At 48.2% G+C, this 25,532-nt stretch overlaps 1 protein-coding gene across 4 annotated transcripts in view; it reads right to left on the bottom strand.

Annotated features, from left to right (window-relative positions):
• UBE2O (ubiquitin conjugating enzyme E2 O) overlaps window positions 1-25,532 on the bottom strand; it is a 52,988-nt gene that overhangs the window by 25,006 nt on the left and 2,450 nt on the right. Inside the window, exon 1 of one of the 4 annotated variants that reach the window (XM_035025949.1) lies at window positions 10,933-11,549. The exons of the other annotated variants lie outside the window; for them this stretch is intronic. Within the exon in view, the coding sequence (XP_034881840.1) occupies window positions 10,933-10,935 (3 nt within the window). The 5' untranslated portion in view covers window positions 10,936-11,549. Of the gene's footprint in view, window positions 1-10,932; window positions 11,550-25,532 lie in introns of those variants that run through there. 4 annotated transcript variants of the gene reach the window in all.

Raw genomic sequence — 25,532 nt, 5'->3', positions numbered from 1 at the left:
TGAAGTAGGGGTGGAGTGTGTGGGGCTCAGGGTGGCCGATCTTCCCACGGAGTTTTTGTTTTTTATCATACCTGTGAGCGCAGAGCCAAGAAGACCGTACAGACTCCCCCCACCCCCACCCGGCCATCTCTCCCCAGACACACAGCTGAGCCACCCCACAGCAGGTAAGCTGAATCCATCCCGGAGGGGCGGGCAGGCTTCTCGGTCCCTCCCAGAATGACTATGCCAAACACTAATGGTTCTCCGCTTTCCTCAATTCTAAAACGACATCTTTCCAAGACGAACAGGGATGCAAACATCCCCCGCCCCCAGGGAAGCAGGAGCTTGGTAAAGGCACAGCAAGCCAAGGAGGAAGACACACAAGACCCTGGGATGGAAAGCAAGCTGGGTCTTGCATCAGTCAGCGATGGTCCTGACAGCCGGATGATCCCAAACTGCGGCCCGCCTTCCAAACTGGCCTGATCCACACCGTCCATGCCAGGGCCACAGACAGCCCCAGAGATAGGCAGACCCGGCTGCCGGGAGTCAGCAGACACAGCCTCACCACTGCAGGGCCAACCACGACAACCGAGCCTTCCTTTCCTCAGCTCCCCATGTTACCAGAATTAGGTCAGGACAGAAGCAGGTAGCCTGCCTCTGAGCAAGGAGTTCTAACAAAATTGAGCACAAATACTTAGCAGCTGGGTTCTGGGCAGAATTCATTGTAATTGGCATGGCTGGGAAAGTGGGAAGGACTCACCAGCACGCACTGGAAAAAGAGGCAAGGATGAAATACCTACTGGTACTGTAGACTTCTAACATGCCCTTCGGCCCTCTACCAGGGAACGAGAACATCACAGCTACAACAAGTGCCCCACAGCTGAACCCAAGGGTCTAGACGGGCTAAAGACTTTCTGGGGCACGGCTTACAGCTTCTGTGGAATAAACATCTCAGCTCTCCTATCTCCCCTATCTGGGCTGGCTGTTTTCCCTTAATCCCTGGGTCCTGGGAGCTGGCCAACAGGCTGCGGGACTGAGAGTCTGAAGAAGAACCAGAGGCAACACCAGACTGGCATCCGAAGAACCCTTCCCTCTCTAGCAGGTTGCACCCAGGCCTTCTCAAGGACCACCAATTCTAAGTGGAGGAAGACAGGGACAGATAGATGAAGATGTCTCAAGGGCCCTGCTATAGGGCCACAGAAGCCAGAGAAGGGTGGAGGCAGGCTGGCGGCGGTGGCCTTGAGATCCCTACATGGAGTAAGCCACGGGAGGAGCCAGGACACGGGGGGCAACTAGTAAGTAATCAAAATCGATTTCCCTCTCGTGCCGCCTGCCCGTGCTTTCCCAACCGTTTCTGAGGAGTCTGAACCATCCCCAAACAGGAGACGGCATACAGGAACTGTTGATGAGCTACACAGGGAGGGGTGTGATGAGGTGTCTAACGTTAACCCACTTTCCTCAGGCTGCAGCTCCAGTCCTCTCCTCTCACAGGGGCCGGGCTGGGACAGAGCCTGCCCTGTAGAGAAGTCTGGGCTCTGGCATCGGGAGTGCTTCCTTTGAGAGTTAGGATATGCTGCTCACTTGATTGACTACAGACCAGCCAGCCAGCCACTCGGGTGACCAACGAAACACCTACGAGGAAGCCAGACGCTGTGTCTGATGCCAGTGAAACACGGAAACTAGAGAGACTCAGCCCCGGCAGAGCCAAGAGAAGGGCGGGGAGGACAGGTAGTTCCACAAGCAGCTACATACTGGGGAGTGCCAGGCTGGGGGCAGTAGGAGTTGCCACAGAGGACAAGCATGGCTTTTATGTTTATCCAGATGTCTACACTCAAGTCTTTGCTCAGATGTCACCTACCCAGAAAGGCCTTCTTTGACCACCCATCTGGACTTATTTCTCCTCATTCTCTACACAATCTCTACACACCCCCACTTCTTCTCCACGCCACTCTCCGTTCCCTGCATCTGTTACTACCTGTTTGCTTCATTAGACTGTGAACCCCACGAGGGCAGGCACGGCTCACCACCGCATCCCCGGCACGGTGCCAGGAACCCACATGGTGGATGACAGGTGCACCTGAGGAGCCGCCGGAGAGATGGTGGAGGACGAATCTGAAGATTCAGGCCCGAGAGGGAACGCACCGGGGCAGCCTACAGCAGCACAGCGTCTACGAAGGAACGAGAGCCCAGCCACCTGCACTCCAGAGGCTCTCAGTCAGAAACCCCGCTGCCTCTGGGCGGTTGGGCTTTCCAAACAGCAAGCCCAGAATCCGTTTCCTGGGACCTCTGCTGCCCAGTGGCTCAGCTCCCAACCCCCAATACCAGCAGCCTTCTGGTCTAATGTGACAGCTCTGATGGGTGTCCACACAGAAAGAACCACTACACGGGTAACCACAATCTGAGAAGGAGCACTCGTGCTGAACAGGCAAGAGCCACATGAAAAGACGCACAACCTGGAAGGGTGAGGCAGCTTCACTGCGCCGAGTCCGTCAGCCTGTCAACAGTATTTTAACCCCAGTTTTGATTATTGCACTCACAGACCGTAGAGAATTTTGAAAAGATTCAGAGCAGCACTAGGAACAGGATCTATGAGGAAAGCGGGAAACAAATTCCAGGGCAGAAAAGGGAAGCCCAGAATTATTTCTGTCTTCGAGTCTAGAGCTTCCATGAGAACGCACAACGACTCCAAATGTCTGTGGAGAAGTTGAAGGAGGGATGGTTGGGCCAAAGAAAGAAACCAGGGTCAGGAGCTACCCGCCAGAATGGGCTTCTCCATCGTTCCTGGGTCAGACCTGCACTGTCCCACAGGCCAACCACTGGCCACCCTTGGATACGGAGCACCTGAAACGTGACCAAGTCTGAGAGAAGATGTGCTGGAGCACAGACAGGAGTCGTAGACGGAGTATGAAGAACGCAGATCACCTCATGAACAGGTTACATCCCTTACATGCTGAAATGATATCCTGGATCTACACTAGCTTGAATAAAACATTAAAATTAATTTCACCTGTTCCTTTTTGGATTATTCTAACATGGCCACTAAAAACAATCTAAAATTACATATGTAGGCTTATACTGTATTTCTTCTTCTTCTTTTTTTTAAGAGAAGTGGGGAAGGAGCAGAGGGAGAGGGAGAGAGAATCCCAAGCCGGCTCCACGCCCAACCCAGAGCCTGACGTGGGGCTTGATCTCATGACCCTGAGATCATGACCTGAGCTGAAATTGAGAGTCAGATGCTTAACCCACAGAGCCCCCCAGGTGCCCTGGCTTCTACTCTATTGTTATTGAACAGTGTTGGTTTAAACCAGTAAATTCTTAAAAACAACAGCAGCAGCAGCAACAACAGAGTCCCAAAGGCCTAACAACACAAAAGAGCGAGCAGCCCCGTCTCACTGTCTCAGTGGTGCGCCCGAGGCAACCACTTTCTATGTTCTGGTGGGTAGAATATTCAGCCGCATCTATAAATGGTATGCTTGCGTCTCTAACTCCCACCCTGTTAACAGCAGACATTACCTGCACACTCTCTCTCCCCCTCCCTCCAACAGCCCTGGACCTCGGGCCGCCCTTCAACAGTTCTGCAGCTCTGAGACAATACAGACATGCCATCGGAGTGAACCAGAGCGCGGAGCTGACCCAAGGGGCACTCTGCCAACACATACAACCCGCATGGCTACCGGTGATTCTGCCAAGAACCTATCCCTAACTTTTCCAAACGTGCTCAAGTAATCCGTCAGGGGTTTTCTGGGCTGCGCCTTTCTTGGAGACCGTCCTCCTGTGGAGTTCCACGCTGCCTCTCCAACACGGACTTCCCTTTGCAGCAAGGAAACAAGGGATCTCTTGTTTCCCAGATCCCAGAAAACCCCCTTGTTTTGGTGAAGCACACCTCCCACCAGCTTCCGGAGAAAGGGTCCATGGGAAGCACATTTTTTTTTTCCCCCAGTCCTCATATGCCTGAAAAAAAAAATTCCCTGCTGGGTAATCTGCCTAGATTCGGAATTCCCTCAGAATGTTGAGGGCTTTGCTCTACTGTCCTCCGACCTATCCTAAGTGGCATGTTTACTCTGTTTATATTCACTGTGATCATGTGGATTTATTTCTGTTACCTTCAGGGCCTTCTACCTACCATATTTTTTCTTTGCTCTCTTTTTTTCTAGGGGAATGACCTAGTTTTTTTAATTCTGAGTATTTTGCCTCTATTGGTTTGAAAGCTTGCAGGCCTATTTCTACTTCTTATTTATTTTTATTTTATTTTATTTTTTAAAGATTTTATTTATTTGACACAGCGAGAGAGGGAACACAAGCAGGGGGAGTTGGGAGAGGGAGAACCAGGCTCCCCGCGGAGCAGGGAGCCTGATGTGGGACTCGATCCCAGGACCCTGGGATCATGACCTGAGCTGAAGGCAGTCGCTTAACCGACTGAGCCACCCAGGCACCCTATTTCTACTTTTTAAATGGTTACCCTTAATATTTTAATACCTCTATTTGACTCAGAAAGGCTGAAGCACATCAATACCCCTCCTACTCTTCCCAAAGAGTTCAAAGATCTTAGAATGTGTCCATTAATGCTGTTTCCTAAGTTAATGTTTATTTAGATCCGCCCCTGCACTCCCCAGTGTCCTCGTACACCTTTCCTTCTTGTCCCCCTCCTTTCTCTTGCGTTTAGTTTCCTTCTTCCTGAAGTACAGTGAAGGTCTGGTAGTGAATAAACTCCGTTTTTTCTTTCTGTGAAAATGCCTTATTTTGTTCTCACTATTGAATAAAAGGGTGTTACTGAAAACTGAAATAAATAAATAAAATCTTAAAAAAATAAATAAAAATAAAATAAATGTATCGTCTTATGCTTTCCTTCAGCCCTTCACTCATTTTAAACATTTATCTTGTAATCTCTCCTATTACCTGGGGTTTTAAAATGTTGGAAATCCTGTTTGTTGTAGCAGCTGACTCTTGCTTATAATTTTCTTTAAAATATTTTATTTATTTGGCAGAGAGACAGCAAGAGAGGGAACACAAGCAGGGGGAGTGGGAGAGAGAAAAGCAGGCTTCCCGCAGAGCAGGGAGCCCAATGTGGGGCTCGATCCCAGAACCCCGGGATCATGACCTGAGCCGAAGGCAGACGCTTAACGACTGAGCCACCCAGGCGCCCCTCTTGCTTATAATTTCTGCACATTTAGTAAATTCCTGGTATGAGCTCATCATTTGTGGAGATGGTAGGATTCCAAGTGGCCTGCATCGTGGAGGGGTCATTCAACACAAGTTCTGCTCTTCCTTCTGCAAGGAGCGCCACTGGTATCAACAGTCTGGTGCTAGCGTGGGGATTCCTAAAACGTGGGGATTATAAATATAGAATTGAAACCTGGATGTTTCAACTGCTCACGGGGAGACCTCCCCCAATACCTCAGAGTGTGAAGCAATGATAAACTTCCTTGCTGGTGCACCTGGCTGGCTTGGTTGGAAGAGCATATGACTCCTGATCTTGGGGCGTTGGGTACAGAGATTACTTAAATAAAAACTTAAAAAAAAATTAAAAATAAATAAATATACAAACAAACTTCCTTGCCCATTTCTCCAGCCCCACAGGGGGGATCTTCTTGAATTCCTCATATTCCTTCTACCAGGGAAGAGCCCTTTGGGGGGATTTCTATTTCAATTTCTATACATGATCATTAAAATCCAAACCTCTATTATTGTGAGGGTGTGTTTTAAGGTCCAATAAACACCCCCCAGAGACATCACAACTCAGCAGGCTCCTCTGCTCTGGTTTTAAATTCCCTCATTGATTTTGGTTTCTTGCTATCCCTTTTCTTTCTTCTAAGCTTAGTTCCAGATTTACAACCTTTATTATATTTGCTAAGGCATTACTAAATGAGTGGGTAGGAGTGGTTCTACATTAGCTCCATCTACCATGTGAGATTGGAAATCCAGTCCACTGCCTTCTGGCTCCCATGACGTTGAACAATCGGATATATCTTCATTCCCCAATCTTTTGTATGTGACCTGTTTTCTCTCTTTGCAAGCTTCATCCCCAGTGTTCTGGAATTACACAATGTGCCAACCAGACCTTTTTCCATTCACCATCCTGGAACCCTGTGATCATCAATTCTGGAAACATTCCGATTTCTTTGATACATTTCTGTCCTTCATTTTTCCTTTCTTTATAGACCTAGGTGTCAGACGTTTCCATTCTATTTCCTGTGAGTCTTTGTCAACTCTTTTCTCTCCCCTAACATCATGTTTTTAATACCAAGAACTCTTCCTTGTTCTGAGTTGTATAGCACTGTTTTATTTCATTAACAAAATACTGGCTCTTATTTCTTGGCAAATATTCACCGTGTTCTGAGGGTTTCTTCTGGGTACACCTTTCTCTTTGCTCGTTCTAGCCTCTACCCTTCATGTTGGGAGCTTTTAGAACCCATTCAGTGACCCTTAGCTGTCCACTCCTATTTGAAATGAGTCAACAGATCTTTATGGTGAGGGAACAGTTCTGTATCTTTTTAAAAAATATTTATTTATTTATTTATTTATTTGAGAGAGAGAGACAGAATGAGCAGGGAGGAGAGGGAGAAGCAGGCTCCCCGCTGAGCAGGGAGCCTGATGCGGGGCTTGATCCCAGGACCCTGGGATCATGACCTGAGCCAAAGGCAGACGCTTCACCGACTGAGCCCCCCAGGCACCCCCAACAGCCTGTAGCCTGACTGCTATGGCGGCTCCATGAAACTTCAGGTGACAGAATGGCAGAGACTGCACACACGTCGTATGCGCGCCAATGTCAATTTCCTGGTTCTGACACTGTCTGTGGCTGTGTAAGATGTAACCACGGGGGGGAACTGGATGAAAGGTGCATGGGACCTCTCTGTGCTGTTTTGCAACTTCCTGTGAATCTCTAACTATCTCAAGATAAAAAGTGAAAATAAAAAAAGCTGCGTCAATAATAAGATGATGGGAGCTTTGCAAACACAAGCAAGGCTTTGGATCGTACAGATCACAGGAGCTGGGGTAGAATCTCGCTTTTGTTCCGAGGGACGGCCAAACCCTACCAATGGCAGGTCTGTCTCTGACAGGGCTAATCCTCCACTCCCAGGCCTCAGGCCTGGTTTCAGCACACAGGGAGCAGGCAGGGAACTCAGCCGACACTTCCCCTCCCAGTGTACAGACTTTCCTGAATCCACGTTTCATCTCCGAGTTATGCTGCCCTTTGCTACATCTGAGCTCTCTCAGCCCAGAGTCTCTGGTTCAACGTCTCCAGAGCACACACCTCTGCTCTCTCAGGTGGGGTCTGTATAGGTGCGGAGTCGTACCTTCCATCCCTCTGTCTCTGGGCCCAAACCTCACTTGTGCCTGGGGCAACATCAGGTGCCTCCGATTCCTGAGACATTCTGAGGGGCTGCTCCTTGGTCTCCATGGGCACCAACGTCTTAGCTTCCTCGGCTCTGCTCAGTCTTTGTCCCCCCCTTCCATCTTCTAAAACTTGAAATCTTTGTCTACTGTCTTCCCTCCCATTCTCTGTCCTTACAGGTTTACACATTTAAAAAATTCATTTACTGGGGCGCCTGGCTGGCTCAGTCGGTAGAGTTGTGCGTTCAAGGCCCACTCTGGGTGTAGAGATTACTTAAGTAAAGAAACTTAAAAACTTCATTTACGTCATTTTAGAAGGGATTCTGGAGGAAGTGGAAATAAATGAATGTGTTCAATCTACCATGTTCACCAACCAAGATTTTTTTTTTTTTTAAAGATCTTATTTATTTACTTGACACAGAGAGAGACAGACAGCACAAGCAGAGGGAGCGGCAGGCAGAAGGAGAGGGAGAAGTAGGGTCCCCAAGGAGCAGGGAGCCCGATGCGGGGCTCAATCCCAGGACCCCGGGAACATGACCTGAGCCGAAGGCGCTGAGCCAACTGAGCCACCCAGGCGCTCCCAACCAGAGATCTTTAACCTTAATTTTTCAAAATAGCCATGGGACATAACCGAAGATAGAAAGATGATAAGGTAACAAAAATAAGAAATCACAAATTCAAAAATTAGAAATCTGGGGTGCCTGGGTGGCTCAGTCAGTTAAGCATCTGACTCTTTTGATTTCGGCTTGGGTCATGATCTCAGGGTCCTGAGATCAAGCCCCACGACGGGCTCTGTGTTCAGCGCAGAGCCTGCTTGAGATTCTCTCTCCCTCTCCCTGCCCCCCGCCCCCGCTCGGGTGCACTTGCTCTCTCCCCAAAAAATAAAATAAAAAATAATTTTAAAAAATTAGAAATCCTTAGTTCCGACATCCACCTACTTAATTTAGAGACCAGTTCATCTTTGAGGGGCTCTCCCAGTACTGCTATTCTAAAATGCGAAATGGTAGGAAGGGAAAAGAAAGCACAACTCCATCAGAAACTCCCCCAGTCACCCCAAGGGGCCACCTATCTGCGCAGACACGTGGCTTTCTGTTGCAAATGTCACAAAAACTTTAAACTGCATAGATTGCTGGGATTCAACCACGACAGTCAGACCCAATCCGGGGCAAAGCTGGGCTCTGGGTGGAAGAGACTCATTGTCAGTGTCACCCGAGAGGCATGGGGAATCGACAGCTCACACACTTAACAAAACTAAATTAGATTCTTAAATGCTAAACTAAAAACAATCACTGAGAAAGTCACAAAACATAAATAGCAGCACATGTGCCCCTCAGACCGCCGCCCTGCTTGAGGACGGGGGATCTGTGAAGCGCCAGTAGCCAAGCTGTGCTGGGCCGGCTGCCGCCTGTGTTACCAGGCGCCGCGTGTCACACGCAGGACACCCGCTCGCACGCCTCGGCCCCACCGTGTTCGGACCTGCCACACAGCCACAGAAACAACTCGGTTACCAAGGCACGTCCATGTCGAGCAAGGAGCACTCCATCACCTGCTGCACAAGAAATATTACAATACTTACTACGAGAGGGCCAAAAAGGAGACTAGCTGGACCAGGCTCTGCCTCTGAAAGACTTCGGTTGTGACTGGCAGTCTGTGCATAATTCATGAGACTGGTAAACGTCTGAAGGCCTGCCCCGTTGCCGAGGAAGCCCTATTTAGCAGCCCCTTTCTTATTCCTGGGGATGGTGGAGCCCCACATGTAAAACAATTAACTTAGTTCTAGAAAGATTTAGAATTAAGAGCCCTTTCAGTCTATAAGGATCGCAAATCCTCTAGAGTATGTTTAACTAGGAAAGGCAGTTAGATCCCAACATAAGGCTAGATGCCTGGCAGAGACCCCAGTGACACAGAGAGCACCTACCACAGCAAGCAGCCCACCTGCCCGACCCTGAAGGACAGAGAGCAGACCCAAAGGCACGCTCTACTAGGCCAGCCAACAAAGAAGACAATTAACAAGTGGGCAGATGCTTTTCTGGAACAGACATTTCTCCAGAGCAGATTTACAAAGGGCTACTAAGCACGTGGAAAGACTCTCCAGGTCATCAGTCGTTAGGGAAAAGCCCACCACACCACAGTGCCAATCCCACTCCACACCCACCAGGATGGCTGTAATGCGGAGGGACCGACGGCAGCGAGTGTTGCTGACGATGAGCAGCAACCGGAAGCCGCACACGCTGTAGTCGCACACAAGGTTCAACAGCGAGTCACCGCACCACCCAGCGATTCCACTCCCGGGCATAATACCCAGGAGAACCGAAAATATACCCCCCACACAAACTTGTACAGAAATGCTCGCAGCAACATTATTCAAAATAGCCCCAAAGTGGAAACAACCCAAGTGCCCATCAATTGATGAACGGGTAAGTGGCCGATCCACACAGCAGTTGCCACAAAAAGGAGTACAGATCTGCACCACAGCCCGAAGGAAACCTGAAAACATGCTCTACAAGAGGAGCCAGACCCAAAGGGCCGCACATTCCACATTTTCATACAACATACACAGAATCAGCAAACCCACAAAGACAAAAACCCAAACACACCAGCATACAACGTGGTTACCAGGGGCTGAGAAGTGGGGGGAAATTCAGTGCAACAGCCAAGGGGTAGAGGCTTCATGGGTGAAGACATTGAAAATGTTCTAGTTTTGCATAGTGGGTGCACAAACCTCTGAATATACTAAAAGCCATTTGCATTGTTTAACTTAGAAGGGTGAATTTTATGGTATGTAAATTATATCCCCAAAGTGCTGGTGGTGTGTTTTGTTTTTTTTTTTTTAAAAGGCAAGCCCAAGGTTAAGCTGAAATTAGTGACTGCCTGGTTCCTCTCTTGAGCAGGAAGTTCTTGAGCATGTCTCCTGACTCACAGTGTAAATCCTCTAAATCCTCTGTATTACAGATTTTATTTTTTAAGTCAAATACCAGAACCTATCTCAACTGTAACTAAATCACCAGAAAACTAAAATCAGCACTGCTAACACCCTCTACTTCTACTCCTAGAAGTCAGATGGTTGTCCTCCTATGAACTTTTCTTTCCTTAAGACGGAGTGTCTTTGTCCATTTGTGGCTTCCATCAACCTTAACCTGAACCGTTCAGTTTACTGGGGCCTCAGTTCCCAGACTATAAAATAGTCAAATCAAACCCTCCCTTCTAGTACCACCACTGAGGGCCCAGACACACCCTCAAACCGAGCATACAGCCAATGTCAATCATCTCGGGGCTCCTGAAGACCCTGCCTTCACTGGGCACCTGATAACTAGAAACGCCCGTGTCCTCTGATGTCACCAGCACAGGAGAGGAGAGCTTGAGGTGTCAGGGTCTACAGGAGAGATGGAGAGGATGGAGACCCCAACATACCTTGGGCATTGCTATACAGGACACAGTCATCGTCCCACTATGAGCTGCGTCATCTGAGAAATGCCTCAGTGGAGCCACGTGAAAGAGACGGGGATTCTGAGAGTCCTAAAGAGGGCCTTCTTAGAGTCTGACCTCTACAACTGCCAGCCCGCGTCTGAGCCAGCCCTGCCCCCCCCCCCGCACCCCCGCACCCCGCCCTGGCTTACTTACCATGCCCCAGCCCAGCCCTCTGTTCGGGGAACGCAGGCCTGAGCTAAGGCACAAGAGACTGGCCTGCAGTCCTGCGGAGCTCAGGGACACCTCTGGTCACAAGAAGGGCCTGTTTCTTGGCAAGAGCAGAGTAGAGTCAGAAAAACGCCTAGTCAACTGACCTGAGTTCTAGTCTTCCAGATGCTGCCTACTAGCTGGGATTCCTGCCTCAGTCACCAAAAAATCTCACCATCATGCTGGGAAAACAGGCATTCTAAGATGGAAGTGTAAATAGGTACTACTTTTGGGGATGACAGTTTGGTAAAATGAATCCAAAGTCTTAAGAGTATATTCCTATCCCCTGACCAATAATTCTGTTTTAGGAATTTATCCTGAGAAACTTAAACAATGTAGACAAAGGTATAAAAAAGCATCCAGTATAAGATGGTAGTTCCACTATTTAAAGCTATGAAAATCTGGAAACATTTTAGTTAGTCAAAAGAGGAGACTGATCGAAGAACCTTGGGTTCATCTGTTGGAATTACGGGCATTCATTAAAAAGCATGCTACCAAAGGGGCACCTGAGTGGTGCAGTCGGTTAAGTGTCCGACTCTTGGTTTCGGGTCAGGTGGTGATCTCAGCATTTTGAGATTGAGCCCTGCGTCAGCTCCGTGCTCAGCACAGTCTGCTTAAGACTCTCTCTCCCTTGGGAAGCCAGGGCAGCTCAGATGGGGGACTCTTGATTTCGGCTCAGGTCATAGTCTTAGGGTCCTGGGATCGAGCCCTGCACCTGGCTCCGTGCTCTGCAGGGAATCTGTTCCCTCGCCCTCTGTACCCTCCCCCTGCTCTTTCTCTCAAATAATTAAATAAATTAAAAAAAAAAAAAAAAAAAGCATGCTACCAAAATTTGAAGTGGGATGACACCGCTACGACACGGCAACATCTCCACCTGTGAACATCTGACTCAAGAACACTGCAGACAGGACCAAAGCCACGTGCCAGAAAAAGGGCAGTCCTACCTGGTCTTTCTAACACACTCAGTCTGTACGTGTTTCACAAATGTTACACCTGAGAGGAGCAAAGGCAGTGACTCCAAATCGAAACTATTAAGGGAAGCCATCTGATTATGGAGGCCCCCAAGGTACAGACGACAAGCACAATCAAGAGATAGGAGAACACGAAGAACACGTCAACAGGGCACGGGATGAGCTGATGGACGGCAGAAAGGACCCTAAGGGCTGAGCCAGTCTCTGCGAGATGCCAGCAGGTGCTGCGCCCTGCCCGGGCTGCAGGGGCCTGGGCGCGGCCTGAATCCCGAGTCAACTGCTGCGCCGGCAGAAGGCTCAGAAGGAAGACCCTGACACCGAAGCAGGGGAGAGGGGCAAGTGAGTCTTTGTTACTGGTGTGCTCTCTCTCTTTTTAACAATTTATTCACTTATTTGAAAGAGAGTGCACACGTGCATGAGCAGGGGGGAGAGGAAGAAAGAGAGGGAGAGAGGGAGAATCTCAAGCTCGCTCCCTGCTGAGCGTGGGGCCCGACTTGGGGCTCCATCTCACAACCTGAGGTGAAACCAAAAGTTGGACGCTCAACCGACTGAGCCACCCAGGCGCCCCTGGTGTTACCTGTTTTTTAAAATACAATCCAGGAATGATTCTTTAGGTTTGAGCCCTTGAGAATCAGGGTAACATCAAAGTGAGGGTAAATGTCAAGTAGCTCCTGAAGAGCTTCCTGGAACACCTGCAAAGTGTCAGGGGAGGGTCACCTGCACAGCAACAGATTGGATAACCTGCAATCAGGGGGGAAAAAAAAAACCTATAAATCTAAGATAAATAAGAGAATAATCCATCAATTTTTCTTCAGTGTTAGATCATCAGGGACTGAACAGGCCCCTGAGCCTGTAGACTTTCCCTACTTCCCTGACCGCAGGGCCCTACACTCCCACGCTCTGCATTCACCTGTCCACCTGCTGTTCTCGCTGCCAGCCGCCATCCCTCTAGTCTGAGTACTATCCATGGTTACAGATCACGTCCAAGCTGCCTTATTTTAGAGAGCATCTTGCTTGACCTCTACTCTCTGGCATTAAAAGCTGCTAAAAAGGGCACCTGGGTGGCTCAGTCGTTAAGCATCTGCCTTCGGCTCAGGTCATGATCCCAGCGTCCTGGGATTGAGCCCTCCATCGGGCTCCTTGCTCAGCAGGGAGCCTGCTGCTCCCTCTCCCCCTGCCTGATTCTCCCCCTACTTGTGCTAATAAATAAATAAAATCTTAAAAAAAAAAAAAAAAAGCTGTTAACGCAATTCTCCAGAAAGATAACTCTTAGGGAAGAGGATGAACTGAGGATTAGATAAAGTGAGAGATCAATCAGAAGGGTTTTTTCCAACATTCAAAAGACAATTATGCGAAATGCAATGTAGTATCGTGAATTGGATGCTGAAACAGAAAAAGGACTTTAGTGGAAAACTAATCCAAATTAAAGTGTGCAGTATAGTTTATAGAGTAAAACCAATGTTAATTTCTTACTTTTGACAAACATACTGTGTTACATAAGATGCTAACATTAGGAAGCTGAGGCGCCTGGGGGGCTCAGTTAAGCGTCTGCCTTCGGCTCAGGTCATAATCTCAGGGTCCTGGGATCGAGCCCCATGTTGGGCTCCCTGCTTAGTGGGGAGTCTGCTTCTCCCTCTCCCCCTCTCTTCTGCTCGTGCTCTGGCTCTTTCTCAAATAAATAAATAAAATCTTTATTAAAAAAAAACAGAGGAAGCTGGTGAAGGGTATACTAGGATTTCTGCAACTTTTCTGTAAATCTAAAACGTGTTTATTTTATTTTATTTTTATTTTTAAAAGATTTTATTTATTTATTTGACAGAGAGAGAGAGCACAAGTAGGCAGAGCAGCAGGCATAGGGAGAGGGAGAAGCAGGCTTCCCGCTGAGCAGGGAGCCCAATGCGGGGCCCGATCCCAGGACCCTGGGATCATGGCCTGAGCTGAAGGCAGACGCTTAACGGACTGAGCCACCCAGGTGCCCCTAAAAAGTGTTTATTTTAAAAATGTAATTATGAGGGCATGAAATAGGACAACAATAAGAATAAAAGATGGGGGACAGACTGAACACGCATTTCCGAGGTAGGCATCTCTCTTCCCATGGAAGATGCCAAGTATCTAAGACACTGTGCTTTCCCAAACTGAACCTCCCTCACACTTCTCTGTCCATGCAGCTACTGGCAGACTATTACCTGGGTCTCTGCCCAGCTTCCCAACCCCACTCCCTGGATGTCAGGAGACCACATGTCTACAGTGAACCTCGGTTACTTTCCTAAAAGGTTATTGTTTAAGGGGGACAGAGCTTCAGTTTGGAAAGATGACAAAGTTCTGGAGCTGGATGGTGGGGATGGCTGCACAAGTGTGAAGGTGTTTCGTGCCACTGAACTGCACACTTCACAAAAGGGTAAATTTCATTATGTATATTTTACCACAATAAAAACCCAACATAATGGCTCCCTAACTCCCTCCTGATCATCGAGAGCCCTGGGCATGCTCACACCCACTGCTCCATCCCCGTAGGTGTTACACCTGCTTTCCCGGCCACTCACCAAATGCCCCTCACGGCTTGGGCATGCCACCCCGTCTGAGAAACCTTCCACAACCACCCCTCCATCCCTGCTCTAACTCAAAGTGCCATTACGGCTCTGATTCAATAGTCCTAACTGTACTTGGGAGTCTGGTCCCAGGGTCAAACCGAGCATCATCAGAATCATCCTTAAAAAGCCCCTTAAAGCTGTCACTAAGTCCAACACGCCAGTTCTCCCTCTGGCACGGGAACAGGTCGCCGCTCTGTCCACTGAATACTGGATGGAATTGTTGGTTCACACATAAGGCCATTTTTATTTACTTATTTGAGAGAGAGTGAGAGCGAGAGAGATCACAGAGGGAGAGGGAGAAGCAGACTCGCCGCTGAGCAGGGAGCCCGATGCGGGGCTCGATCCCAGGACCCTGGGACCATGACCTGAGCCGAAGGTAGTCACCTAACTGAGCCACCCAGGCGCCCTACGTAGGGGACATTTTGTATGAAAACACAGCACTTTCAACACTCTTGCCCCGTGTGTGTGTGGGTGTGTGTGTGTGTGGTCACACAAAGTAGATGCACATTAACTCGCCTGCACTGAAAAAGCCTCCTAACTGGCCCCAGGCTTCCAGCTACCCCACCTCCTCCATCGTAAGGACTGCTGCCAGATTATTCACTGCAAACTTTGAGATGGCTCCTCATGATGTGGAAAAACAACAACAGCACGAACCCAAACTCCTTTCCACCACAGAACCAGCGTGATGCGAAGTCTGAGGGGCCACAGACCACATGGCTGTGGGGTCGGCTACCTGGGTTTCGCCCAAACTCTTCACTTAGGACGTGACCTTGGGCAGCCTCATCTGTAAGACACATGAAATAGTAACACCTAGTGCACAGGGTTCTCCCAGAGAGGCCTCGAGAGCCCACCCTCGTGACATGCTTACGACACGCCGAGCGTACAGCAGGGCACGAGCACCATGGTCGCTGCCACCGCGATCAGATCCGGGCCGGCTAGCTGGCCCCGCCGTCGCCCGCCTTCTCCTCGCACCCTCCCGCCAGCTCAGGAGCCCTCGACGTGTGGTCCAGGAAGCTGAGAGCTTTCAGAAGGTCCAAAGTCAAGCTTTTCCACAGTCCTACTGGATGGTATTTGCCTTTCCCGCTCTCATCGTCTCCGGAGTCTCCACTGGAACTTCCAGAGGCTACCTGGTGTAATGCTCTGAGGGCTAGAGTGAGTGCTTGCTTATTCTTGGGTTTTAAGTTCTGTTTCAATTTCTTACCTGTAAATATTGATACATATAAATAAAAGCTCATCGGGATAGTCAATAATTTGTAAGGGTAAAGGAGTTCTAAGGCCTAAGTGAACCATTTCTCCCAAATGTCATGCAAACTTCCCGCATCTGGCTTTGCTCATGTTGATCTTCCCTCTCAGGATACCCTTCCGTCCCACCACTGTTGATCCAAATTCTTCTCACCTTTCAAGGCCTAGCTCAAAAGCTACCTGCATGAAAGCTTTTCCTAATGCTCCCCCCCCCCCCACTCAGAAATGCTGTCCGTTCCCTCCAGATGGGACTCAGCACTTTCTACCTTATGAGTACCCCATTTGCTCAGCTGAACAGGGATCCCCGGGCACCAGCTCTGGGCCAGGCTCTGTTCAGGCATGGACAGCAGTGAACAGCTTGTTCTGCCCTCTTACCTTCTGGTCAGGAAGACAGTAAACAAGGAAGCAATCAGATCTCAAATAATGCCTGATACTCTGAAGAAAATAAAGGTGAGGAAGGGATTGGAGGGAGGGTTTTCTCTCCCACCAGACTAAGTTTCTGAAGCAGTGCTAACGAATACGTGAGCCACTGCAGAAAGAAGACTGTAAAATATTTCATTAATAATTTTTAGGGGCTCCTGGCTGGCTCAGTCGGTAGAACATGAGACTCTTGATCTCGGGGTTGTAAGTTCAAGTCCCATATTGGGCATGGAGCCCTACTTAAAAAATAAATAAACTAAATAAATAAAATCTTTACACATAACAATAACTTTTATACTGATCACATGTAGATATGGTACCTTGGATGTAACGGGTCGAATACAACTTACTGGATGTAACCTCACCTGCTTCTATTTACTTTTTCAAATGTGGCTCCTATCAAGTTTAAAATTACAGATGTGGCTCACATCCTATTTCTATTGGGCAGGACTCTTCCAGAGCAGAGATCGGCAAATTATGGCCTGCAGGTCAAATCCAGCCTGCTGCCTGTTTTAAATAAGATTTTACTGGAACACAGCCATGCCCGTTCATTCACTTATTGTCCCCGAATGTTTTCATGCTACAATGGCCGAGTTGACTGGTTGTGAAGGAGACAGTATGGCCTGCTAAGCCTAAAATATTTACTATCTAGCCCTTTACAGAAAGAATGCTGGCCCCCGATCTAGAGTGCAGGGCCTGTGTGGGGGTGCTCTCTGGAGGCCCACAGCACCCCACCGGGGGCAGGGGGTGGCTGTGCAGCCCGAGGAGAGAGCCTGCGCTCCAGCAGAACAGACATTAGGCTCTGCCCCTCGCCAGCCGTGTGGCTTTGGGAGAGTTACATGCATTCTCCAGGTTGTAGGCTCTCCCTCTCTAAAATGGGGACACTGGCCACTCTAGGGAAGAAGAAGATAATGCAAAGCATGTGTTACACCGCCTGGCACACAGCACGAATCCACTGATACTGGATGGATAAAAAATAGCAAATTTCAATCATTTTCCTCTTGGACCGGTTGAACTATATTCATAACAACTCTGACTTTTCGTCCTAAGAAGAAATGAAATCCAATGAAACTCTCAGCAGCAACTGTGTATTAATATTGGTCAGTAGGCAATGGGGCGGGGAGGGAGAAGCAGGTCTTTTTAACAGAACACTATGATCTGAAAGCACTACCTGGTTATTAGGGGCACTTAATGTCCCTTCCCTCCTGCTGTGCCCCTTTTGATAATTTCTGGCATTAACACTGCCACCAGAAAACTAAGGCAGAGGGGAGACAAAAACCTCAAACCAGTTACACCCAATAACATTTGGGGGGAACGGGACACACACACAAACAGAACCTACTGACATCAACGGGTTTTTAAGGACCTGTAGGTCAGTCCCAGCCGGCAGAATCAGCCTCCCAGGGAGCATGTGAGACATGCATGTTCTCAGGCCCGCGCCAGCCGGTTTCAGAAGCCTGCATTAGCAAGAACCCCAGGTGATGCCACACACATTAGCCTTTCAAAGTGCTGGTCTAGACGCCATGTATCCGTGCTCTCCCCACCCTCCTGCCACCCCTGGTGAGCAGTGTCAAGTCGACGGTGCCCGACTCCTTCGGCGTAACAGGCCAGGCATGCTTATGCCCGTCGGCAGGACGCCTCCCCCAGAGCGCTGAGGCAGGCGGAGCACAAAGCCTAAACTGCGTGCCCAGCTACTGTGCAGCTGGGGCATTCCATCTCCGGCAGAGGAGCCTCACACTGAAGACTCAACCATCTCCATTCACGAACTCACACGTGTGAATGCAGGTCTGGCAAGTGTTTTCAGCGGGGTTGTTAGAGCTGCTCCTTGTGACAACCTCGAGAGATGGGCGTTATACCACTTTATAAGCTGAGAAACTGAGGCTCAGAGAGGATGGGTGCTTCCACCAAGGTCTTGAAGTTACGAGAGACGCTAGAACTCGGACGGCTTCTAAATGTTGAACGGGTGCTTTTTCCAGATTATTCAGAGCTTGCACCGAGGACTTGGAGGAAACCCAGAATGGCACCAACCAGGGAGACTTTTCACTGGCTTCACGAGACACGGCCTCAGTTCTCATCCCAGCCCAGGCTCCTAGGGAGCCTGTGGCCAGCAGAGTGTTTCAATTTCTGCTAGGTTTTAAGCCCAGACACAACTGCATTTCAGCCATAGCTGACGCCGGCTCTGGCTAGCTTTATCCTCGCCTGCTGGGCTCCTACTCTGCCTGGGGAGCTTCGTGATGGAAGGTGCTGAAACAGTCCACTACCACATGGCGTACTTTGATTAATCTGCTCTTCCTAGTGTCGGGACACCCACGTGTCTCAGTCCTGTAGCAATTATTCTCTCTCAAAAGAGCCCAGGCTGGACAATAAATTACATGGTCAACTTACCTACTACCCTAAGGGGAGTGTCAGCTGCCAGGTGCCCACACAGTTCCAACACAGACCACAAAGTGTCTGGGAAAAGGCTACGAATACTCCTTGTAGGTGAATGGGAAGGATCTGGTCATTAACTCAAACGCTTCCCATGAAAATGCATGTGAGCCATTCAGAATACAAGCTTTCACTGCATATAAGGAGTCACTGTCTTGGTTTCTCAAGAAGCTTCCAAGCCAGGGAGAGGGAGCTCAAGTGTGTCATTTAAGCGCCGTGGAGCATCAGAGGCAGAGAAGAGCACATGTGAACGGGGGAAGCAGATGAGATGCAGTCTGCTGAAGGGGCAGGAGATTAAGTGTGAGCCATGGGCGAGGAGCCTTGAGTGACAAGCTAAGGCAGGTCAGGAAGCTGGGTCCTGATACAATCCAAGCAGTCTTCTGGAAGGTCAGCCTGTGGTGCTGCGGGCTGGGCTGAAGGAGGGACTAGCGACAGGGAGACCAGACGAGATCAGTCCGGGCACGGGACCATCAGAGAGCGAGCCCGAGTTGCAGCACGGAAATGCAGAGGATGCAAGAGGCATTTCGAACAAAGATTTGATGACCAATTAGAATGGAAGCCTGACCCAAAGGCACAGGCAACAAAGAAACAGACAAACTGGACTCATGACAATTAAAACATTATAATGCACTAAAAGACACTATCAACCTAGTAAAAAGGCAACCACAGAATGGGAGAAAATATCTGCAAATCATGTATCTGATAAGGGATTAAATATCCAGAATTAGAGAGAGCTCCTGCAACTCAACAACAAAAAAAGCCCCGAACAACCCCATTTAAAAATGGGAAAAGGACTTAAACATTTCTCCAAGGAAGGTACTTAAATGACCAAGAAGCACATGAAAAGATGCCCAACCTTACTAGTCATTAAGTAAACTCAAATCAAAACCACGGTGAGATACGACCTCACACCCATTAGGATGACTACTATAAAAAAATCAGAAAATAACAAATGTTGGCTAGAATGTGGAGAAACCGGGATCCTTGCACACTGCTGGTGGGAATATGGCACATGGTGCAGCTGCTGTGGAAAACAGTATGGCAGTTCTTCAAATAAAAGTAAAAATAAAATTACCATATGATCCAGCAATTCCACTTCTGGGGATATACCCAAGAGAACTGAAAGTTGGATCTCGAAGAGACGCTTGTGCACCCATGTTCATAAGCTGCGCTATTCACGACAGCTAAGCCCGGAGAGCACCTGAGTGTCCGCTGACGGCGGGATGGATAAGCCTAAAGCTGAAGATACAATGGACTTTCTATCAGTCTTTAAAACGAAGGGAATTCTGACCTATATTACAGCCTGGATGAACCTTAAGGCTATTATACTAAATGAAATAATATTTCACGTCAGAAAGCAGAATGGTGGTGGCCAGGGGCTGCCGTGGGGGGAAACAGGGCGTTGTTTAGCAGGCATCAAGGTTCAGTTTTACAAGACAACTAGAGGTCTGGAAACAGGATGGTGATGGCTGCACATTAGGAACGTATTACTACCACTAAACCGCACACTTACATTAGAATGGGGGCCCGGGCACCTGGGTGGCTCAGTCGTTAAGCGTCTGCCTTCGGCTCAGGTCATGATCTCAGGGTCCTGGGATCGAGTCCCGCATCGGGCTCCCTGCTCCTTGGGAGCCTGCTTCTCCCTCTGCCTCTCTCTCTCTCTCTCTCTCTCTCTGTCTGTCTCTCATGAATGAATAAATAAAATCTTAAAAAAAAAAAAAAAAGAATGGGGGCCCAAGAAGGTACATTTAAAATGATCCCAAATATTCTGGAATTTTAGAAGACATAAGCTGAAGTATTTAGAGGTGTCTGCCATCAGGTCTGCTTCTAACTTACCAAATGGCTCAGGCGAAAATGTATTTACACACATTCACACATACAGGTAAAGCACAGATGACAGAATGTTAACTGCTGACTCATGATGGTTGGTAATCAGTATTCACTGACCTAGTCTTTCAACTTCTCTGTATGTTTGAAGATTTTTCATCATCAAAAGTTGGAAAAAGCAATTTTTTTAAATGCCACAGACCTGGGGGTGGGAAGGGCAGTCACACTCATGAGACTTTACAGCCACAATGTCTGCAGTTCTAGATGACAGGAGCTGTTAGGTAAGGGGTGCGGAACGTGGCGCGGGTGTGGAAGCCACGTGAACGCAGGGACGGCTGCAGCCCTGTGGGGAACAAGAGCCCCAAAGAAAAGACAGGAAGGCGGCGAGGGGAGTAAGAACATGATGTGGGAAGAAGTCTCACAGAGAGAAGAGGAAAAAGGCTAAAGAGAAAAATTCAGTACAGTCTGGTATACAGAACCCAACGGAAGAAACTTTCCAGTGCGAGGGCAGGACTGACCACAACCAACAAGGCTGATGGACCCAAAGGACAAGAACTAGGGAATCGTTGGTAAATGCAGTAATTGGGAATCCACTAGTCCTCTGTGACCTTCAGGAGAGCCGTTGGCATCCAGTGGTGAGAGGCCAGGGAGAGGCTAAGGGGCTCGTGGGTCATGAGGAAATGGAGCAGACAGCCCTCGCGAGCGGCGGAGTGCTGGGGTGCCCCCAAAGCATGCTGAGCGTAGGGAGAGACGCTCTTTCTTCTATTTGAAGATGATATCATCAACGTTCAGGGCCCTCAAACTCCCTTAAGTAATTAAACAGAGCAGACCAATAAGGGGATGCTTTCAGCATGGAGTATGTCTGCTCCTGATGCTCCTGGAAGCATGTGTCTGCTCCTTCCCACCTGCACCTAGGAGGGCCAGCAAGTCGTCCTGTGGAACACGCCGGTCACAACAGTGTCACCAACCGTCACCACAGCAGCAGCTCCCGCAAAAAAGATAAATTAAAACAAGGTGGAAAAACCTCATCAGAGCTGCTGAGTGTGAAAGACCAGCTCTCACTTGCAGGATGCAAGTGAAGAACACTCTTTTTAAGACCGCAGGAAATCTCTCCTGCTAGCTGGGGGTTTTGGTTTTATTATTGGATAGGATTGACGACTTTTTCTTTCTTTCTTTCTTTTTCTTTTTCTTTTTTTTTTTTTTTTGCCCTTCTTAGTACCTTTTTTTTTTTTTTTTTTGGTAAAGATGTTGGATAGGCAACAGCCTTGAAAGCACAACCTTCTCAGGCTTGGCGCCCAGCCACTGGGCAGGTGGAGCCTCAGAAGGAGCTATAGTTAAAAACACCAAAATCCTAGTAAATATAAGTGAGAGCATCTTGTAAATGAAAAGGCACATTTCCCTCTTTTGATTATCCATTTAAATAAACACCCTCCCACCCCCATGCAGAAGCAGGCTAAGCTCTGGGCAGGGAAACTCTGAAAACTTCCGTCAGTCGAACAAGAGCACAGATCATGTCCTCCCGGTTAGAACTACAGGATGGCTCTTAAAAGAGATCACCCCAAATCCAACTCTGAGGGGACCACCAGGGGCAGCTGAAACCAATCCTGGGCCCAGCACTGTTGTGATGGTGATTCAGGTCACACCACTACAACCGCACCCCTTTTGAAAGTACTGGCCCCACAGAGGTTCCACTGGACTCCATGAGGCCCTTGGGTAAAACAGTTAAAAAGCAAAATTTCTCTAGATGGAATGGGAAAATTTAAAAAAAAAAGAAAGAAAGAAAGAAAAGAAAAGCAGGAGTAACAATGAAGTGGGGATGGAGGGGGTGCAAAAGGACCTTTAATGTCCTAGAACAAAAACAAGGTGGAGAGCACAAATTCGGGGCAACTAAACGGGAAGGAACTGAGTGGCACTCAGCCTCTCTCCAAGGAGTCCTTCTGAACCTGTCTCATGACTCAGCATTCCCAGCGGGAGGGTGACAACAGCAGCAAGAGAGGGGACAGGTCTCTGGGGGCAGGAGGTGCAGCTGGATTTCCTAACACCATTTCTAAGACAACCCAGAAATGCCAGTTCCTCAGACTTTTGGTCGGGGGAATAAACCAGTGTTGGAATGAATCACACTTATAGACACTGCTTTCATTCAACATCTAGGGGTACTCACAGGTTCTCTAGAAATAAGATGTGCTTTCTGACAATTACTTTGAGAATGACTATGGGGTCAGGGAAGGAAAGATGCAGAACAGAAGCACACCGCAAGTGCCAATCTAGTGTCTCTCCCATTCTGCTCCCCAGCGTGATCTCCCTCTGTCTTTCCACCCATCCCAACACCCTGTTCCTTTCTCTCTCCTTACCTGTGGTTACATCCTCTCCACTAAGACTTTCAAGTGTTTACAGACTGGATGATTAATGCCAACCACAGGGTCTGTGACTCATGTTTAATCAGGGTGCTTGATGCAGTAATGATCTATGAATCCTGAACTTAAACATTCTCAGGTGAGAGCAAACTACATTTACTTCAATTTGTAGTCAGGTTCCTCCACTTATTAGCAGTGTGACATCAGACAAGTTATTTAACCTTGCCCCCTCAGTCTCCTCTGAAATACACGGGTAATAATAGTACCTAATTCACAGGGTTGTTGGGAGCACTGAGTAACACAGTAAAGCACTGTGCCTGGCACACACTACATAATGTCTGTCCTTATTATTATTTTAAAATACAAAAGCAACACTCTACCATCCTTGTAATTCATTCTTTTGGAAATTTCCAAAAGATGTCTTCCAAATTCTGGAAAATATACACACATATACATATATAGTCATCTGACATCCCCCCCCCCCCCCCCCCGCCAGGAGGTTAGTGGACTTTGGCAGGTATTACTTTAAACGTGCATAAAGTTTCAGAGGAGGGAAGTTCATGAGTATTTATAGAAGTAGCTTAATCTATCCACCAGGTCATGAGCAACAATGTGATTGATTAGTAGGAATTCCACCACCACTGAAACACACCCGGCTGGGGCATCTTTTGCCTCTGGAGGCGTGGCTCTCTGTGACGCACAGAAGTGATCTCCTGAGGGGTGGGGCTGGCGTGGCTCTCTGTGAGGCACAGAAGTGATCTCCTGAAGGGGTGGGGCTGGCTCTGTCTGATGGACCTCAGGATGGTGGCTGCTAATAGCCAAGTGGCCATACCACCCAGCTACGCTTCTGGTTCAGGCTCGTTTCAGGGGCTAGAAAGACAGATCTTGTCTTTTATTGCAGTGAGAAAAATGAGGCAGTGACTAGGCCAAGGTCATTCAGAGTAGGTGACGGCTGGGAAGAGCACCCGGGGGTTTTGACTTCCAATCACAGGACACAAACACACATCCCTCATCTGGTGAAAGTGCCCTTGAGTGAAGCGGCAAGTCAGACAGAGACATAATCAAGGCACTGAGTCCCAGGAGTTAGAAAGGGGGAACCAAAGGACAAAGAATAAAGTCACAGAACAGCTGTGCCAGTCTGCAAGTGCTGTGATCCTATCTGAATAAAATGCAATTAGATGCACTCAGTCCTGCATCTTGGTTAACCTTACATAATTTCTTCCTATTACATCACTAAGAACAATTGCTTTTAATGAGTCCAGCACCTGGACAAGTGAAGCAAGCAACCTTCACATGCTATGATGCTACATCTAAATAGTTTTCCCCAGGGAAATGCTGGCCTGAGTAGAAGCCAAAAATAAACTGAAAAGCCAATTCCTAAGGGACCTGTCATGAAGGATGCTACACACACACACAGAGAGCCTTAGAAAAGCAGAGTGATCACAGACACAGCTTTAACTTAAAGACATTAAATCTCAAATCAGGAGAGACTCTGGATGTTGTGGCAACTTTAAGCAAAAGACAGCACACAAGAGATGGGAAAACTAAAGCATAAACAGGAAGCCCCCAAAGTTGGACTGACAAACAGCAGTCTGTTCTCTTCCTAACAGGGGCCATTCTGTCCAACCATGACAGGTGGAGACCGGAAGGACCCACCATGTCTAGCCAGCGCTCAAGAAGGCAAAGAGACTGGCGGCATTTGGCTATATTCCAAAATGTTACTCAAGGATGGCCACTGAGAGGGAAGGGGTAAGTCACATAGAAGATCTCTGGGCAAATGGGAAAAGTTACAAGTGGGTAAGTCAGATGAAGGGGACAGGAGATTGAGGAAAGGAAGGAGCACAAGGTAGGTGCTTGTTTTAAGTCCTAAAGAAGCTTGGCTTTGGCTGCTGGAAGCTTCAGGAACTGGACCATAAATTCTGCAGTTTCAAGGAAGAGCTATTCATTTCTTTTTTTTTTTTTTTTTAAGATTTTATTTATTTATTTGACAGAGAGAGACATGGAGAGAGCACAAGCAGGGGAGAGTGGCAGAGGGAGAAGCAGGTTCCCCACTAAGCAGAGAGCCAGATTCGAGGCTCGATCCCGAACCTGGGATCATTACCTGAGCTGAAGGCAGACGCTTAACCTACTGAGCCACCCAGGCGCCCCTACTTATTTTGTTTCTGTTGATAATTTTCACTGAAGTGGCCAGGAGGGGGTAGACCTTGTTGGCCAGCCTCTTCATCTCTTTATGAACTTGTTCATTAAAACTTAAGAGACTAGTATTAAGCCTTTACTCATTGCCCAACAAATTAACCTGAAAACTACAAAAATACTCCACAGCCTACTAAACACTCCACATTAAAAGGGTACTATTAAAAAAAATTCCAATAGGTGGCAGCTTTAAAAAGAAGTACGTTTCTCAATACTGTCACCACCTTATTCTATCAGTAACCGGGTTCTCAAATCTCATAACCAAATTAGTGATGGAGTAGGAATCAGAACCTAAATGCTCAGCCTTGGTCTAACGGTCTCTCCTTTACAGCACACTGTCACCTCCACAGACTTACAAGGGGTGAGAGAGGAGAAGAAAAAAATCTTCCTACCACTTCCTAGACTGCAAGGTCCCACCCAGCACCCTAGTTGGGGTCATCTGTGCCTAGGGCTCATGGTGACCTACAGCTACCTATCAGGTATACAACCCCCCACGCCCCCAAACAAACCTGCTCTTAATT

The sequence above is a fragment of the Mirounga leonina genome, unplaced genomic scaffold (assembly GCF_011800145.1).
Source record: "Mirounga leonina isolate KUSES-001 unplaced genomic scaffold, KU_Mleo_1.0 Mir_197, whole genome shotgun sequence".
Lineage (NCBI taxonomy): Eukaryota > Metazoa > Chordata > Mammalia > Carnivora > Phocidae > Mirounga > Mirounga leonina.
Note: the sequence above shows the minus strand (reverse complement) of the source record. Positions and strands in the feature narration are given on the sequence as shown.